The 18,894-nt window shown below is 40.3% G+C and overlaps 1 protein-coding gene across 1 annotated transcript; it reads left to right on the plus strand.

The window, feature by feature from the left end:
* Positions 1-819: 819 nt before the first annotated feature.
* On the plus strand, positions 820-2,494 carry LOC146513737 (uncharacterized). Its single transcript, XM_085168403.1, has one exon. It carries the CDS (start codon positions 1,220-1,222, stop codon positions 2,492-2,494), a length of 1,275 nt encoding a protein of 424 aa, XP_085024529.1. The 5' UTR covers positions 820-1,219.
* The last annotated feature ends 16,400 nt before the right edge of the window (positions 2,495-18,894 follow it).

The following is an 18,894-nucleotide window of genomic DNA, read 5'->3' on the forward strand; positions in this document are numbered from 1 at the left end:
AAGGAGGCCCTTTGATGGGGATGTAAATACAGGAATGGCGAGGAACAAAGAACAGGAATCAAGAAATCACCTAAACAAGCCTTCCCTTCTGGCAAAAAACTTTTTGGACAGATGAAACCAAGATCTATTTGAACAAGAATGGTATAAGTATGGATGCGCACCGCTATAGCTCACCTGGTTGAGCAGATAACCTGTGTTCAGGTTAGTCTCAGACGCTTTTGTGCATGCCACTCTTTCCAGCTTTCCTGTCAACTCTCTCCATCCTAATAAAATCCTCTAGTAAAATCCTTTCAATCTTATTATCCTTTAAAGAAATGTAGATGACAAAATAAATTTCACAAAAGTAGATATAAGGGGAAAAAAACAGCATATGATTTGAAATAAAAACACATCTGTCAAACATGATGGGGGCACTGTTATGGTTTGGGCATGTCTGCCAGTGCAAAGAAAATTTATATTTTTCAGCGGCAAAGTCAGTCAGCTGATATTTATTCACTAGGGCATGATGTTAAGTTACTGAAGACAAAGCTGAAGAGAGAGACACTCACAAACAAGCAGCAAGTGAAGGCAACAGACATAAAGGTCTAGCATAGCATCTCAAAGGAGTAAATGCATCATGCATCAAGTTAGTGAGTTTAAATAGTGACTGAATGTAAGGATTTTCCTCCAATTATTATTGTTAAAAAAAAATATTATATTTAAATCTATAATAGTTTGTCCAAATAATTTGAGGTCTAAATAGTTTAAGTAGAAAAGATAGATCTTCTTCATAAACGTTCTTACATTTGAAGAAATATACATAAAAACAGTTTGGTTTATGAATACAAATTGAAAAATAAAAGCATCTAGCCAGCTGTATATAACAGGAAATGAGCTAAGCAAGCCTTAGCACATCCTGCTGGTGGTGTGTGGTTATATCACCTGATTGATGGCTTTTTTTATGCCCCTGCAACCCTAGGTTGCTGATGAGAAAATGGTTTGAACCATGTCGATACTGCGCTCTCTCGCACTTTTCTTGTTTCTGTTTATTTTCTGCGCTTTTGGTCACTCAGACCACATCACTTTCTCCAGAGATCAACTGCTAAACATCAGGCAGTCGTCTCACTATAGTTCTTATCCATTTAGTTGGAGGCGCAGCAGCTCTCTGTGGCTCCTGGAGGAGACGTAGACGGGGAGTCGCGCTGGTGTGCTGGTGAAACTACGTCGGCGAGGATTCCGCATGGCACTCCCCTCCATTCAACTCGCGAATCTCCACTCTCTTCCAAACAAAGTCGACAAATTACTGCTCTTAAACCGGACTAACAAGGACTTTGCACGCTCTGCTGCCCTCTGCTTCACTGAAACCTGGCTCAGTGAGCGAGTCCCAGACGCTGTCTTAAATCTGCCGGGCTTCCAACTTCACCGGGCGGACCGCAAAACAGACTTCTCAGGGAAAACAAAGGGTGGTGGAGTCTGCTTCTACATTAATGAAGGTTGGTGTACTGATGTCACAGTGTTACAGAAACACTGCAGCCCACACTTGGAAAGTTTTTTCATCAATTGTAAACCGTTTTATTCACCACGGGAGTTTTATTCCTTCATGCTGGTTGGAGTTTACATCCCTCCACAGGCCAACGCGAACAACGCACTGTGCAAGCTGGCTGACCAGATTACTACCCTGGAGAGGAAATTCCCGGATTCCTTTACAATTATCCTTGGGGATTTTAACAGAGCAAACCTAAACCACGAACTCCCTAAATACAGACAGCATATAGTCTGCCCCACCAGGGACAACATCATACTGGATCACTGTTACACCACTCTAAAAGATGCCTATTGCTCTGTGCCCCGGGCAGCTTTGGGACATTCTGATCACTGCATGGTCCATCTTATTCCAGTTTATAGGCAAAAACTCAAACGTACGAAGCCTGTAGTCAAAACTGTGAAGAAGTGGACTAACGCAGCAAAGCAGGAACTGCGGGACTGTTTTGACTCCACTGATTGGACTGTTTTTGAAGCTGCATCTGAGAACCTAGATGAGCTCACGGACACTGTGACATCATACATCAGTTTTTGTGAAGACGTGTGTGTGCCAACAAAGACCTTTTGCACATACAACAACAATAAACCATGGTTCAATTCTAAACTCCAACATCTTTGTAAGGCCAAGCAGGACGCCTACAGAAGTGGTGACAGGGCTCTGTACAAGCAAGCTAGGAACACACTGACCAAGGAGATCAAAGCAGCTAAAAGGATCTACTCCCAGAAGCTGGAAGAACGGCTCTCAGCCAACGACCCAGCGTCAGTGTGGAGGGGCCTGCAGGAAATCACCAGCTACAGACGCCCCCCACCCACTATTGAAGCAAACAAAGACCTGGCCAACGAGTTAAACCCAACACACCTTCCACCTTTCTCCCCTTCACCCCCCCCCTCCCCAATCCAGTCTCAACGACCACCACCACCATTGTGCCTGAACTTCTCTCCTCCAAACTCTCCCAGCTCAGCATGTCACTAGCTACCTGTCAATGGATCACCAGCTTCCTGACAGATAGAAAGCAACAAGTGAGGCTGGGGGAGATCACCTCTGAAACTCGGTCCCCTTAGTATTGGTGCCCCTCAAGGATGTGTCCTCTCACCACTACTGTTCTCCACTACACTACACTACTCTAACGACTGCACCTCCAAGAACTCGGCTGTTAAACTCCTAAAGTTTGCAGATGACACCACCAGGAAGTTGAGCGGCTGGTACTCTGGTGCAGTCAGCACAATCTGGAGCTGAACACTCTTAAAACTGTAGAGATGACAGTGGACTTCAGGAGACATCCCTCAACTCTGCTCCCCCTCACCATATCAGACAGCCCTGTGTCAACTGTGAAGACCTTCAAGTTCCTGGTACCACCATCTCCCAGGACCTGAAGTGGGAGACCAACATCAACTCCATCCTCAAAAAGACCCAGCAGAGGATGTACTTCCTTAGACAACTGGGGAAGTACAGTCTTCCACAGGAGCTGCTGATCCAGTTCTACACTCCGGTCATTGAGTCTGTCCTGTGCTCCTCCATCACAGTCTGGTATGGTGCAGCCACTAAACAGGACAGGTGCAAGATGCAGCGGACTGTACGGGCAGTAGAAAGGATCATTGGCGCCCCCCTTCCCTCCATCCAGGATCTGTGCCTCTCAAGAACCAGGAAACGGGCAAGGAAAATCATCACAGACCCCTCACACCCTGGTCACAGACTTTTTGATCTGCTGCCCTCTGGCAGAGGTACAGAAGCCTGCAGACCAGGACCACCCGACATAGGAACAGTTTCTTTCCCCTCGCCATCTCCCTTCTAAACAGTTGACCTGTCACACTGCTCCCACTGCCAGACTGCAACTGCACCTTATGTACATTCTGTAGTGTTCATTCTACCTCATTTCATTTCTGTATTTTATGTATATAAGTTTAGATTAGTTATTTATAGTTGGTTTACACAGCGTTGTGTATGTATGTGTAATGTGTATATATAGACACGTGTGTGTGTGTGTGTGATTTACATTGCTGTGCTTGAGAGCCTCCATCTACCGGAACCAAATTCCTTGTATGTGTCTTCACATATACTTGGCCAATAAACACGATTCTGATTCTGATGTAAGTCAAGTTTGATTTTTGTGGTCACAAAAAAATTGAAGAGGAGAGGAGGACTTTGGTGGTTTTAGTGCGCAGGAAGAAGAGAAAGATGGTGGTGAATGACTGACTTTTCTTCTTGTCCTTAGTAGAACCTGGGACCATTTCGTGGCCTTTGCGTTTTTTAATTCCACGCCATTTCCACTGTGCTTAATGGAATATAGCCAAATTTTCAAACATGTATGTTTTTTTCATTTTATTTTAAAATTTCAGTCTGAGTTTCTTAAATGAGCTTAAATGGCTGAGCTAAAGGCATACATCCACTATCAAACCTCGTGGCCAATTTCTGCCCCATTGAAACCCATTATAAACGCTATTTTTCATACCACCATTATTTTAACAACGGTTAATGTGATTCTCTCAGTTATGGTGCCAATTTGGAGTCCGGGCCTTAAAATTTTAATTTTTTCATTTGTCCATCAGATGGCGCCATTTACCCACATTTAACACCTGCAGGAAAATCCCACATTTACAGCAGTGTCCTGTTCAAATGATAAGCGTGGGTCACTGGCACTGTTGGATAAAGGCATGTGTTTCTTTAAAAAAAATAAAGGTGTGTGTGTCTAACCTCAGAAAAGAGTGTGAGTCTAACTTCAAAAGATTTTTTCCTCCACTGTAATGCAAACAAATCAAATATAAAACCAAGGATCAAAACCAAGTTTCACTTTGTTTTGTCTGTAAGCTCGGGTTGTTTACGCAGCTGCACTAAAGCCGTGGTTATAAGTAGGAGACGTAGCGCGGGAGTAGTTCTTTTTCACAATGGCACGGTACTATACCGCTAACGAGGTTTTGGAAATGGTGCTTGACCCTGATCGCAATGAAGGCTCCGCGGCTTCATCGGAGGTTGGCTCCGCGGCTTCATCGGAGGATGGCTCCGCGGCTTCATCGGAGGATGGCTCCGCGGCTTCATCGGAGGTTGGCTCCGCGGCTTCATCGGAGGATGGCTCCGCGGCTTCATCGGAGGATTCTGGAGATGAAGCAGAAGACGTATCGGAGGTGGAAACCAGTTCATCTGGAGGAGTGTCGTCCGAAAATGAGAGTGGAGAGAGAGACGAAGAGTCAGCTGAGTGGACGGCTAAAAACAGAAGTATTGTGTGGGCTCGCACAAATGCCCAGACGTTCCGTTATGTCCCAGTAGCCACGGGACTCATCCCAGGGCCCACACATTACGCTACTGCGCGAATTAGCGACCCAAAGTCCAGCTTTGCGCTGTTTCTCACAGACGAAATGGTTATGATCATAGCGTCGATGACAAATCTTCAAGGACGTCGCAGGATCGAAGGTTGGAGAGACGTGGACGCAGATGAAATAAGAGCTTATGTGGGATTGCTGATTTTGTCCGGTGTGTACCGTTCACGGAACGAGTCATCGCACAGCCTCTTTAGTGAGAAAACCGGACGGCGGATTTTTCGGGCCACCATGTCGGTAAAGAGATTTCATCACATCACCAGGGCATTGCGCTTTGACGATAAACTTTCCCGACCTCGACGCCGTGGGGACAAACTCGCTCCTATAGGCAGAGTTTGGGACATGTGGGTGCACCGGCTCCAGATGCTATTCAGCCCGGATACAGACGTGTGTGTAGACGAGCAACTTGTGCCATTCAAAGGCAGGTGCGGGTTTCGGCAGTACATGCCAAAAAAGCCTGCAAAATATGGCCTGAAAGTTTGGGCACTATGCGACGCAAAGACATCATACGCCTGGAGAGTGCAAGTATACACAGGCAAAGAAGCTGGCAAACAGGCGGAGATCAACCAGGGAATGAGAGTAGTGCTGGAGATGACAGATGGGCTCAAGGGACACACAGTCACTTGCGACAATTTCTTCACCTCCTTTCCTCTGGCAGATGCGCTACTAAAGAGAAAGATGGCCCTGCTTGGCACAATCAGAAAAAATAAGCCAGAGCTTCCACCAGTTTTGCTCGAGACAAGAGGGAGAGAGGTGCACTCCTCAATCTTCGCCTTCAAGAAGAAGCACACCCTGGTATCTTACGTCCCCCGACGTGGAAAAAACGTCCTCCTCCTGAGCACAAAGCACCGGTCGCCATCCATAACCGATGACAAGAGAAAGCCACAAATGATAATTGACTACAACAAATGTAAAGGAGGTGTCGACAACCTTGATAAGGTAGGTGTCATTACCCATCAGTTACACACACATTTATTCACTCTTGCGCATATATTCTTGTGGAAAATATACATAGGTTTAATTTTTTTCTTTTTTTTTTGTTAGGCTGTCGGCACCTACTCATGCAGGAGGCGCATGTTGTGTTAGATGTTAGTCCAGCCATGGATCGCGAAGAGAGGGTACCTTCCCCCCTCATCGCTTGCAGCAGATTTAGTGAGAAGTGTGCAGACTGCTGCTGCTGCTGCAGGCCCCTCTACAGGCACTCAAACAAAAAGCAGGAGACAATGCCAGTTTTGCTCCGACAAGAGAAGGAGAGTTGTGACCGCTTGCTGCCAATGTGGAAAAGTGACATGCCGAGACCACAGTCTTTCCATTTGCAGCATCTGCTCCACCTGAGCAGGACTGTCACACCCCGAAGCCCCCGCCCCCTGCCCGCCCCTTCCCTGCGCCTCCCCGCTCCCTCTCTCACTCTTTTTTCCTCATTCTCTTTCTCTCATACCTTTCCCCATTCCCAGCAGTATATATGTTCATGTTCATCGTTCCAAAATAAATGTTTTTCTGTTTCAAAGTGAACTTGTATTTTTATTTTTATACACAACAAGGTAATAAGCATTTGGTGGTAATAAGCAATAAGTAAGTAATTTATTGTGCTCCTGCAAAAAATAGTAATTGATCAAAACAAATGTTGGTGCAAATATTTGACCCATCTAAAGGCCTAATTATAATAACAATCAAATATTACTTCAAATGTATTTTATGGAAAATATTTAAGTTTTTATTTTTTTTCTGTTAAAAAACAGGGCGCTCATGTACCCAAACTGGGATTTAAAGGGTTAAAACAATGAAAATATAATTAAAACTTGATATGGATATTTTAAGCAGAAGTAGTTTTAAAAGACTGACTAATTTAAAGTGGAAAAAAATATTGATATATAATATTTTAGAGCACTTTTTGGGGCGGGACCATTTTTGGTCCCGAGGACTACGAAAGGATGGATTTTTTAAATTGTGCTCCTGCACAAAAAATAATAATGGATCAAAATGAATGTTGGTGCTAATGTTTGGACCATCTAAAGGCCTAATTATAATAACAATCAAATATTACTTCAAATGTATTTTATGGAAAATATTAATTTTTTTTTTCTGTTAAAAAACGGGGCGCTCATGTACCCAAACTGGGATTTAAAGGGTTAAAACAATGAAAATATAATTAAAACTTGATATGGATATTTTAAGCAGAAGTAGTTTTAAAAGACTGACTAATTTAAAGTGGAAAAAAATATTGATATATAACATTTTTAGAGCACTTTTTGGGGCGGGACCATTTTTGGTCCCGAGGACCACGAAAGGATGGATTTTGAAGTTTTACAGAAGGTTAAAGCCGTGTCACTGCACCTGAGCCTAAAAGGTAGTCCGAATCTATTTTTCTGGTGTGCTGTAGGTTATTGTTATGTACTACATTTGTTACTCGTTTATGAAGCACAGTACATGTTTCATACTTGTATTTACCGGTACTTGTACATATACCTAAAAAGTTATGCAAATATGTACCCGTAACTTGTTTTTCAAAATATTAATAAAAGGGGTGTGTCTCCAAACAGCCATCTCTTTCCTGACAATTCCCTTTGTGCATATTCTCTTACATATGATAAGTCAACATTGAAACACCTGCGCCTTTTAGTCAGGTGCGGCTAATGTATGTACAAAACAGGATTTTCCCCTGATTTTAGCTTGTGCGGCTAATATTCAGGTGAGCTTTGTAGTCCGGGAAATACGGTACATTTACAAGTATACTCCTCTGCCACAGTTTTTCAAGGAAAGAAAAGTCCGACTTTGTGAGTTTGTGAAAATGAGGAGGCTCTTCAGTGTGTTTTACACAATTATGGAGCACAGGCTCCAACTCACAATTAAGCCAATAAATAGTGGTTATGTTAGAATTGATCTTTTTACCCAGGAGTGTGTCTGCTCCTCTCTATCGGCCCGTCACAGCAGCTGTCCCATCAGTTGCAAAGCCAATAAGATATGTGTGTAACAATTTTGAGACACCATGCACTGCAAAGCTTTCAGCTGCAGGATGTGCATAAATGCAATTCAACAACTGAAATAAAAAGCTGGAAATTTACCCTTTCTAGGGAATTCTGGTTTGGATGATCAGATGTGTTTAACACTAAGCAGAAATATGTGTATGTTTTTTTTTCTTTGCCTTAATCCTGCTGTTTGCTGTTTGTTCACACTGTGGGCTGAAGAGTGCGATTTAATTGATCTCTCCATGAAACATAAAGCAATCATCATGGTGAATGTGATGTCTATGGACAATAAAATGGTCTGAGCTGACTGAGCACCAGAAACTCTGTGAGTTTAGTTTTAACTGCTCCAGCTCTGGAAATCATTTGTCTTCTTTGTAGCTTTTCCAGGACTGCAGGATTACTTTCAGCCAGTTGAACTGCCAGTGCAGTCAGCTGCCGAAGACTCTATATTATAAAGAAGAAACCACAATCAGAATTGCAAGACTTGGGAAACAAATAACCTCTTCCCTTCACTTCAAGAAAGAAGGTGAAAAACAAAAGCAAAAACCATGAGCTTCTGTAACAGGCTGTTATTCAGCACGCTGCCAGGTAAAAAAAAGAAGTGTGTTATAAACAGGGTCAGACTGATGATGACATTTATTTATTTTATTTTCATAATGGCTTTCATAAAGTAAACCCCAAATCAGTAAACTGTCTCACACACAATGACCGATGAATAATAGTTGCTGGCCTTTTTCACATTAATGGTCATGGACACACCCCACTTTTCAGTTATTTATTTGTAAAAAATGTTTGGAATCATGTATGATTTTTGTTCCACTTCTCACGTGTACACCACTTTGTGTTGGTCTTTCACGTGGAATTCCAATAAAATTGATTCATGTTTGTGGCTGTAATGTGACAAAATGTGGGAAAGTTCAAGGGAGCCAAATACTTTTGCAAGCCACTGTATGTCCATCAAAGTCAGGCAAGCAGATAACGTTAAGCTAGCAAGTAAGTGTCTATGGTGAAAGGGCACTCTTGTGGTTGAACATAAGCAGTTTTTGGATCTCTCTCTCAAAATGAGTCATGACCCAGATTGAATCAGATATTTTTCTTGACATATTAAAGCCTAGTTGTAAAGTGGGACAATGGAGAGAGGTCATCATTATATACTAACAAATCAATTATTTTAAAGCTCACATTACATATTGTTTCTGTCACACAGATAGTGGTTTGATGTTCACTGCTGGGATTTTCGTATTGTATTCTGGCATGTTTTTGAACAGTTTCTTTTCACATTTTGCTACCCCAAATCTCCTGTTCAAATGATATCCAGTCCCTAGGCTAATTTACTGAGGTGTCCTAAACCTTTTTTCTCCTACTGACTACAGATTTGATGCTTATTACTTTAATTATTTATTAGCAATAGCTGTATGGTTTTTGTGTTGCTTTTGACTTCTTAAAACTGAAAATGTCAGTATTCAGTATTTAAATGTGAGCACAAACATACAAAAATATTATGTACATAAATTTTTAAAAAAAAAGCTTTACTGATTTACTCTCTGAGCATTGTAACATTCTTGAGGTGTATGTATTAAAGTTGAATAGCCTTCAAAGACTCTGCCTACTGCATGTAACTTCTCCTAAAAACCATAATGTTATTTCTTAACTTTTAAGAAGTTTAAAGGCAATTCTAAAAGTATTCTCATCTCATCAGTACTGCAGCAAAAACCAGGACAAACTGACGCTGAAGCCCAAATTATGTAGAACTGCTACACCATAAGAATGCCTGCAGTAAAGCCAGCAGATCTCCATCAGTTTTCTAAAAAGACCTCTGATAATTCTGGTTTACCTAAGTTAACATTCTGTCTGACTGCTTGTTTTACTGCTCCATCTGCTCCAGTCACACCAAGTCTCTGTTCTGCTATATGGATGAACACCAGTGCCAACTTACTGGAACACTTTGTGTGTGTGTGTGTGTGTGTGTGTGTGTGTGTGTGTACACACATGGTGGTCAACATGGATGATCTGCTGCTCAATTCAGGCCCAAAGCAACAAGAGCATTTGGTCAAAAGCTGTGACACCATATGCCTCATGTGCACATGACATGCAATTGAGAGACAACATTTCCATATTGCACGGTCGATGGATGATTCCAGTTTTGTTGCTTATGTTTGTATTTAAAGGGAAAAGAAAGCAGGAGAGACACAACCAACATAAAGTTAGCCAATAGAAATGATGTTTTAAAAATTAGACACTAACATAACAGTGAATGTGATGAGTTAAAAGAATGAGATCATTTCCCTTGTAAGTTATTTATGTAATTTATTTATTATTCTGTTATTAATTTAGAACTTTTATATCTATTGAGAAACTGTCATGTAGTGATTTATATATTAAATATGACAGGCATTTAAATGAAAATATCAAGGAAGTGTTTTACCATCTCCATCCACTTCAGGTCCCAAAGTCAAACGAACACTGAGAGTTAAAAACTGTCTAAATTCTTTCATCTTTAATAAAATGATCAGCGTTGCTGCTTTACCAGTGTAACAATTAAGTTTAACATCCAGGCATCCATGAAAACACAATTTATTAAATTTAACGGAGTTAGCAGTTAGCAGGAAGTTAGCTTGCTAGTTTCGCTAGTTACCTAAACATAATATACGATGTTCTGACCGAGAGATTTTTGGGAAAAAAAATAAAACGTACAGCTCTGGTATTACTTCCAACATAAATGAAGACAGAAAACTACACAGCAGTGACGCTTGTACCATTACTGAAGTTGGGCTAGCTGGTATATAATGCTGTGCTACGTGATCGTTAGCGACACAGCCATGTTAGCATAATATAAACAAGCTAACTTTTTTCCCACTTGATAAAGTTCCCAATGGTTTTTGACAAATGCAATCGCATGGAAAGATGCTATAAACGGACCAAATTTCAGTAGGGGAGAACAACTGAGATAATCCATCCACAATATGAGGTTAGTCATTAATTTAAGATAAGATAACCTTTATTAGTCCCACACATGGGTAATTTTTTTGTTACAGCAGAAAGTGGACAGTGCAAAGTTACATGGAACAACATATACTGCAACAACATGGGAATAGAGCAGCTGCAAGAGAATTCAACATTAATGAATCAATGGTACAGAAGTGGAGGAAGCAAGAGGAATGAGTTGAGTAAAGTTTGACTTATCTGACTGTTTTGTTTCGTTTAATGCGCCTTATAATCCAGTGCACCTTATGGTCCGAAAAATACAGTAACTGTATTACTTTCTTGGAGAAGTAATCAGTAATTAGTAACTAATGACATTTTTTTAAAGTAACTTGACCAACATTGGTTGTAATCAGACAGCATTTGTTAGCAGGATTGCAGTTGAAAACCTGACCACTAGTAGTGAGCATTTTAATTTTGTGCAGATGTTAATAACCTTTAAGTAAGGGTTATTATAGGTTTTGGGGTTGTTGTTTTTTTTCAAATCCCGTCAAATCCTTCCACATGTAAACGCCAGAAATGAAGTCAAACGCTATCAAGAACATGCCAAATCCTAACCGTGTAGAAATGTTGGCCAATCATAAGTCTAGAAGCCTGGGAGGAAAAGAGTAAACAGGATTTTATGCTCTCACAAAACCTTAGGTACTTCTGAAAAGTTTGAAAGGCAGTTAATTTTGTGTTACTTTTCAAGCCTTCATCATTTCAAATGTTAATAACTAAAGACAGCATTTTGGCTGGTATAGACTCACAACTTTGGAATAGACAAAATGCATACATAAATGTAATTTTTAAAAAAAAATTAAATCAGTCAGGATTTGGGTCATGAGAACGTCTGTGTTGAAAGTAGAAGCCACGTCTGATGTTCACTCTGATGCCTCTCTTTCTAAATGGAGGAACAGTAACTGTGTGTGTATATGTAAGCATGTAAAAACTGCAGATACTAAGATTAACAGCAACAGTATTTTGTCTGTGTCCGCTATTGTAGAAATCTGTCTCATGTAAACAACAACGTGGCCACGGTGTGACGTCAAAAATGGTGCGCACTTTTGACGTTGCCTCAGTAAATCTCAGTTTCGCTCGTCCACACCTAAACACAAAAACGGAGTTTTCAAAAATCTAAACTCTGGCAGGAGTTATTAAAAATATCACCTTTCAGTGATCCAAAATGCCGTTAACGTGTGAACGAAAAGCCCAAGCGCATAGAAAAAGCTGCATTTTCAAAAATACCCGTACATGTGGACATAGCTTCAGTTTATCAAAAAAATACTCCAATAGTCTGTTTGAGAAAAAACTTAGATGTTTTCTATTTTCCTAAATTAACAAGATCATCTCAGAAATAATCACGTTAAAAAGAGCTTCTTATGTCACTCTAATTTATGATTAAGTACATTTTCTAATCTATGTATAATTTGTCAAATATTACAACAGCTGACAAATAGTTAAGTCTCCATTTGTTTTCCTGAATAATAGATCCACATCATCCTCTCTGATGTAAAATATAGTCTAGACTTGCACAATGTAAAGTACATAAATACTGTTCTGGCAGGCAGGAAAATTAGGCTTTATATTTAAGTAAATTATCTTAAGTTTATAAACTGAAATGTGACCTTACTTTAGTTCTTAGATGGTAATAATGTAAATTACAGAGCAGTTAATCCTCAGGGAAATGTAGAAATTTCACTAAATAGTTGTTCTCTTTCATACAGTTGCAGTGTCTCTTCAGTTTTGTGTTCATATGCTGGTGTTTTCACCCTCTCCTGTCTGATCATTTCTTGATAACATTTACATTTACAATAATTGATTACGCAGCAGTGGAGAGTGGACTTTATCAAAGTAGATGTCTTTCTGAAAGCGCTGTAACTAAGTTTAAGAATATAATCCAGCCACTGTTATCATCGTCAATGCCCTGTACCAACATAGAGCAGAGCAGCTATCTGAACGCTACCCCAACAGAGGTCGATTATCTTGTTAATAATTTCACCTCCTCACTACGTACGACTCTGGATACTGTAGCTCCTGTGAAAACTAAGGTCTCTAATCAGAAGTACCTGACCCCGTGGGTATAATTCTCAACACACGTACCCTAAAGCAGATGACTCGTAATCTGGAGAGGAAATGGCGTGTCACAAATTTAGAGGATCATCATTTAGCCTGGAGAAATAGTTTGTTGCTTTATAAGAAAGCCCTCCGCAAAGCCAGAACAGCTTACTACTCATCACTGATGAAGAAAATAAGAACAACCCCAGGTTTCTCTTCAGCACTGTAGCCAGGCTGACAAAAAGTCAGAGCTCTTTTGAGCCAACCATCCCTTTAACGTTAACTAGTGATGACTTCATGAACTTCTTCACAAATAAAATTTTTATCATTAGAGAAAAAAATTACCAATAATCATCCCACAGATGTAATATTATCTACAGCTACTCTTAGTTTCATTGATGTTAAGTTAGACTCTTTTTCTCCAATTGATCTTTCTGAGTTAACTTCAATAATTACTTCCTCCAAACCATCAACGTGTCTTTTAGACCCCATTCCTACAAAACTGCTCAAAGAAGTCCTGCCATTGATTAATTCTTCGATCTTATATATGATCAACCTATCTCTAATAATCGGCTATGTACCACAGGCCTTCAAGGTGGCTGCAGTTAAACCTTTACTCAAAAAGCATCTCTAGACCCAGCAGTCTTAGCTAATTATAGGCCAATCTCCAACCTTCCTTTCATATCAAAAATCCTTGAAAGAGTAGTTGTCAAACAGCTAACAGATCATCTGCAGAGGAATGGTTTATTTGAAGAGTTTCAGTCAGGTTTCAGAGTTCATCACAGCACAGAAACAGCTTTAGTGAAGGTTACAAATGATCTTCTTATGGCCTCTGACAGTGGACTCATCTCTGTGCTTGTCCTTCTTGACCTTAGTGCAGCATTCGATACTGTTGACCATAATATCCTATTAGAACGATTAGAACATGCTGTGGGTATTACAGGTATTGCACTGGAGTTGTTTGTATCATATCTATCTAATAGACTCCAATTTGTGCATGTAAAATGAGAGTTCCTCTTCACACACTGAGGTTAATTATGGAGTTCCACAGGGTTCAGGTGCTAGGACCAATTCCTGTTTTACTTTATACATGCTTCCCCTAGGCAGCATCATTAGAAGACATAGCATACATTTTCACTGCTATGCAGATGACACCCAGCTCTATCTGTCCATGAAGCCAGACAACACACACCAATTAGTTAAACTGCAGGAATGTCTTAAAGACATAAAGACTGGATGGCCACTAACTTTCTGCTTCTTAACTCAGATAAAACTGAGGTCATTGTACTCGCGCCCTGAAAAGCTTAGAAATATGGTATCTAACCAGATTCTTACTCTGGATGGCATTACCTTGGCCTCCAGTAACACTGTGAGGAACCTTGGAGTCATTTTTGACCAGGAATGTCCTTCAACGCACATATAAACAAATATGTAAGACTGCGTTCTTCCATTTGCGCAACATCTCTAAAATTAGAAATACTCCTGTCTCAGAGTGACGCTGAAAAACTAGTTCATGCATTATTACTTCCAGGCTGGACTACTGCAATTCATTATTATCAGGATGTCCAAAAAAAACTCACTGAAAAGCCTTCAGTTAATCCAAAATGCTGCAGCAAGAGTACTGACAGGGACTAGAAAGAGAGAGCATATTTCTCCTGTTTTGGCTTCCCTTCATTGGCTTCCTGTTAAATCCAGAATTGAATTCAAAATCCTGCTCCTCACATACAAGGTCTTAAATAATCAGGCCCCCCTCCTTATCTTAATGACCTTGTAGTACCATATCACCCTATTAGAGCACTTCGCTCTCGCTCTGCAGGCCTACTTGTTGTTCCTAGAGTATTTAAAAGTAGAATGGGAGGGAGAGCCTTCAGTTTTCAGGCCCTCTTCTGTGGAACCAGCTTCCAGTTTGGATTCGGGAGACAGACACTATCTCTACTTTTAAGATTAGGCTTAAAACTTTCCTTTTTTGCTAAAGCATATAGTTTAGGGCTGGACCAGGTGACCCTGAATCCTCCCTTAGTTATGCCTGCAATAGATGTAGGCTGCAGGGGGATTCCCATGATGTATTGAGTTTTTCCTTTCCAGTCACCTTTTCTCACTCACTATGTTGTAACAGACCTCTCTGTATTGAATCGTATCTGTTATTAATCTCTGTCTCTCTTCCACAGCATGTCTTTATCCTGTCTTCCTTCTCTCACCCCAACCCGGTCGCAGCAGATGGCCGCCCCTCCCTGAGCCTGGTTCTGCCTGGAGGTTTCTTCCTGTTAAAAGGGAGTTTTTCCTTCCCACTGTCGCCAAAGTGCTTGCTCATAGGGGGTCATATGATTGTTGGGCTTTTCTCTGTATCTATGAAGCGCCTTGAGGCGACATTTGTTGTGATTTGGCGCTATATAAATAAAATTGAATTGAATTGAATTGAATTCAAAACATGTTTAAATGCTGTGATGTCATTTTAGCATCATAGCCTGCAGAATGTACATAGGTTCTTTTTACTTTTAAGTTGTATGCTCAGATTTTGATATCTTTCATATGGAGACAAAAAAATACTCAAGACAGAAGTGAAATAATCTAAAAAACTAAAGCAGTCAATGTGTTATTTAATTTTTTCATTTATTCTAATAGTTACTGTAAAATTCTACTCTAAGAGATTCTCCTTCTTGCAGGATTAAAGCTCGAAAATGAATACACACACATAATATAATACATGTCTTGTGATTGTTAGGCAAAAATGAAGAGAACCCAAAGTTATCAAAACAAATAACCACTAATATGGTCTTAGGCTATGTCCACACGTACCCGGGTATTTTTGAAAACGCAGATTTTTCTATGCATTTGCACCTTTCGTCCACACGTAAACGGCGTTTTTGGTCACTGAAAACGGAGATTTTTAAAAACTCTGGCCAGGGTGGATATTTTTTTGAAATTGTGAAATGCGATTTTTGAAAACTCAGTTTTTGCATTTACGTGTGGACGAGAAAAATTGAGAAAACGCAGCATCAAAGGTGTGCGCATTTTTTGACGTCACAGTGTGTGCCACGTTATTGTTTCGGTGAAATGAATTTCTACAATACTGTTACTGTTAATCGTACTCTCTGCATTGTTTAAATGCTTACATATACACACACAGTTACTGTCCCTCCACACATAGGACTCGGTTCTGCTTCTATGCCCCATCTTTGTTTACTTTTTCCCACCGAGGCTTCTAGACTTCTGATTGGCCAACATTTCTGCACGGTTAGGAATATATCGCCACCTGTTGCTTTGGCATGTTCCTAGCAGCGTTTTCCTTCATTTCTGCCTTTACGTGTGGACGGGATTATTTTTTAAAACGAAAACGGAAAATCTCCGTTTTCAAAAATACCCGTGTACGTGTGGACGTAGCCTTATTCTTGCTCTGCTCCCCAATTTCCCCCTGGAGATGTCACCATGGCAACAAAACAACAAGCATTAAATGACGTTCCAAACAACAACCAACCTGTTTTCAGTGCTTAACATTTAACATATCTTTGTTATAAACTTTATTTGTAAAAATCTGTAATGTTGATGTGCACAACCTGGGATTCTGGTTTGAGTGGCAAGATGAAATAATCCACTACTGATGATTACAAGTGTGTTTTTATTGCCTGTGGAAAATGTACATGGACACAACTTGGCACATGTGAGACCAGTCTGATAAAAACTTGTGTTTTTGCAAAAGTGATAATGGAGAATTTAGGTCCTGGATGGACTTCAGTGTAGCTTAGCATATTCTCTTTATAACCTGTGGTTATTAAGACAAATGTGATGCATATATTTGATCACTTCCCTAATAAAACTGTTTTTTCTGTTTCTTATTGCATTTTTATTCCCTATTTTTTCCATTGTTTGTTTTATTTATTTATTATTGTGTTTGTGGTCCCATGGTTTTATTATATTTTCTTCAAGGAGATAGAGATCTCAATGCTTCACAGAAAAATACCAGAGCATTTAAAACATAAAGCAAACAAAAGAAAGTTAACCAAATGCAAGTCCAAAAAGATCATTTTTAGTTGAGACCATCTGGCAAACAGTAGATAGAGGCTAAGACAAATAAAAAAGAATAGATTTGAACAGAGATAAAAAATGTCCTCAAAATAAATAGAAACAATATTTAAACTCAAAGTGAAAACAAGGTCCTGTGTGTGTCCTTTGCTTTGTGTGGGGCTGGACACATGCTGGTTAAAATGAAAAGAATCCATGATGCTGATAAAACCTCTGGCAAAGGGGTTGACGTCATCATCAACGTGTATGATTAAAATATAAGTAATCAATATAAACAACTATTAGCAGTCTGGACTGCTTCATAGTGGAGGATAAGAAGTCACTGAACTCCAAAAAAAGCAATTTGGGCCGAGTGGACAATACACCACAGCATAGTAAAAAGGATCCTTATTCTCGACTTTAATCAGCTCTAGTTCAAACAAAAGAAAATGTCCAACTTTTGCTGAACGGCAGGAGAAATGGCCGTGAAAAAACACAGTAAGACCTCCTCCATGACCAGACCCCGAGGCTTGCTGATGAAGAAATAGCCAGTGCTCAGTCAGAAATAAATAAGGAATGCTTTTTGGAAAATATCAAATAATTCAGCAAGATTTATTAGTTATAGATAGAGCATTAAAAAGCGCCATGGTCTGTGAGGTAGAAGCCTCATTATTAGCAGAATCTCGAGTTAGGGGGTGTAAATACTCAGGGTTTGGGCCACTATGCTCGCAGATTCCACTCACCGAGGGGATAAAAGGCCGGCCAGGAGGAGAGCCTGTATGGACCCTCTTGAGGCAGCATGATCCCAGAGACCTGAGCCCTGTGTATAGGGGCGTGAAAAACAAATTCCCCTCGATTCCAATTTTCTGAGTGCAGGTAACAAGATGTCGATGTTGCATACCAGACAGACCCTGCTGTAGAACAGCCTGAGGTTCACATGGACACCTGCTCTTCTCCTTCTCCATGGTCTGAGGACACAGCTGAAGTTGCCGGACAGGGATCTAGGCACTGGCAGAGGATGGAAAATGCTGACACAAGAGGATGAGACCCATCATTGAAGATCAGATAGATAACAGCGTCTATCCAGGGCAGCCAATACATCATTGATACGGAGCAAAAACAGGACAAACGCAAACACAGGTGCCATCATACCATCACTCTTTTGACCACATTTTTAAGACTAAGAACTAGGAAACATTCACAGATATGCAAAGAAACTTCTTGGGACACTCACAGCTAACTGGATGCGATTTACAGTTTTGATTGATTTTAGCCAGTCACACAGAATGCCCATTACCACAGTAATTTCGACTGCTGCTTAGCTGACGGCACATTTGAAACTGATGACTCTCACTGGTGGACTCAGTTTTCCTCTGTAAATCTCTTGTATTTATGGGTTTAAAATGTGTTTTCATAACTTGCCCCCCCTCTCCCAAACAAATTGGCTTAAATGGATGTGCACACATTTTCAGCTTATTCAAACCAATCAAGATGGGCCTTTTTTCCTCTCTCTTTTGTACTTTTTTTTGCAAAGGTTCTTTACCTCGCCCTCAATCTTTTAATTCCCCGATGGCTGAAGAACCAGTCTAGTTCTTAAATGGCAACTCAGTTTAGTAAATAAGATCAAAGGTCATAAGGGTCATGGTGTGTCAGTCCTCACCATCCAACCCTTTTTGCTATGTTTTGTTATGTTCTCTCCTGGATTCCTGCTTCCCTCTATGTGGGTGTAACAAGGCAGCCTTTTGTGGCTTGATTTACAGTGAAGATGGAGACTGAGACAAAGTATGGTGGAAGCAAGAGGCACTTATTTGCCTACATATATCTAAAGCCATGACATTCAATAGCAGGTCAAGCCTTCTACAGCAATCACTCCTCTGTCTAATGACAAATGGCAGCCTTTAATACTCTCAGCTGTTAATGACTAAACCAATATTTACTCTCATGTGAATTTACCAAATTCTAACATTCCATAAACATTGTACAATACACAATCTCAATAAATAAAAATATCCGTACATTTTAACATTCTGATAATTATCTGTGGGGATACTGGTGGGCACAATTCAAGATTCTTCCC

This window comes from Neolamprologus multifasciatus, chromosome 7, assembly GCF_963576455.1.
Source record: "Neolamprologus multifasciatus chromosome 7, fNeoMul1.2, whole genome shotgun sequence".
Taxonomy (NCBI): domain Eukaryota; kingdom Metazoa; phylum Chordata; class Actinopteri; order Cichliformes; family Cichlidae; genus Neolamprologus; species Neolamprologus multifasciatus.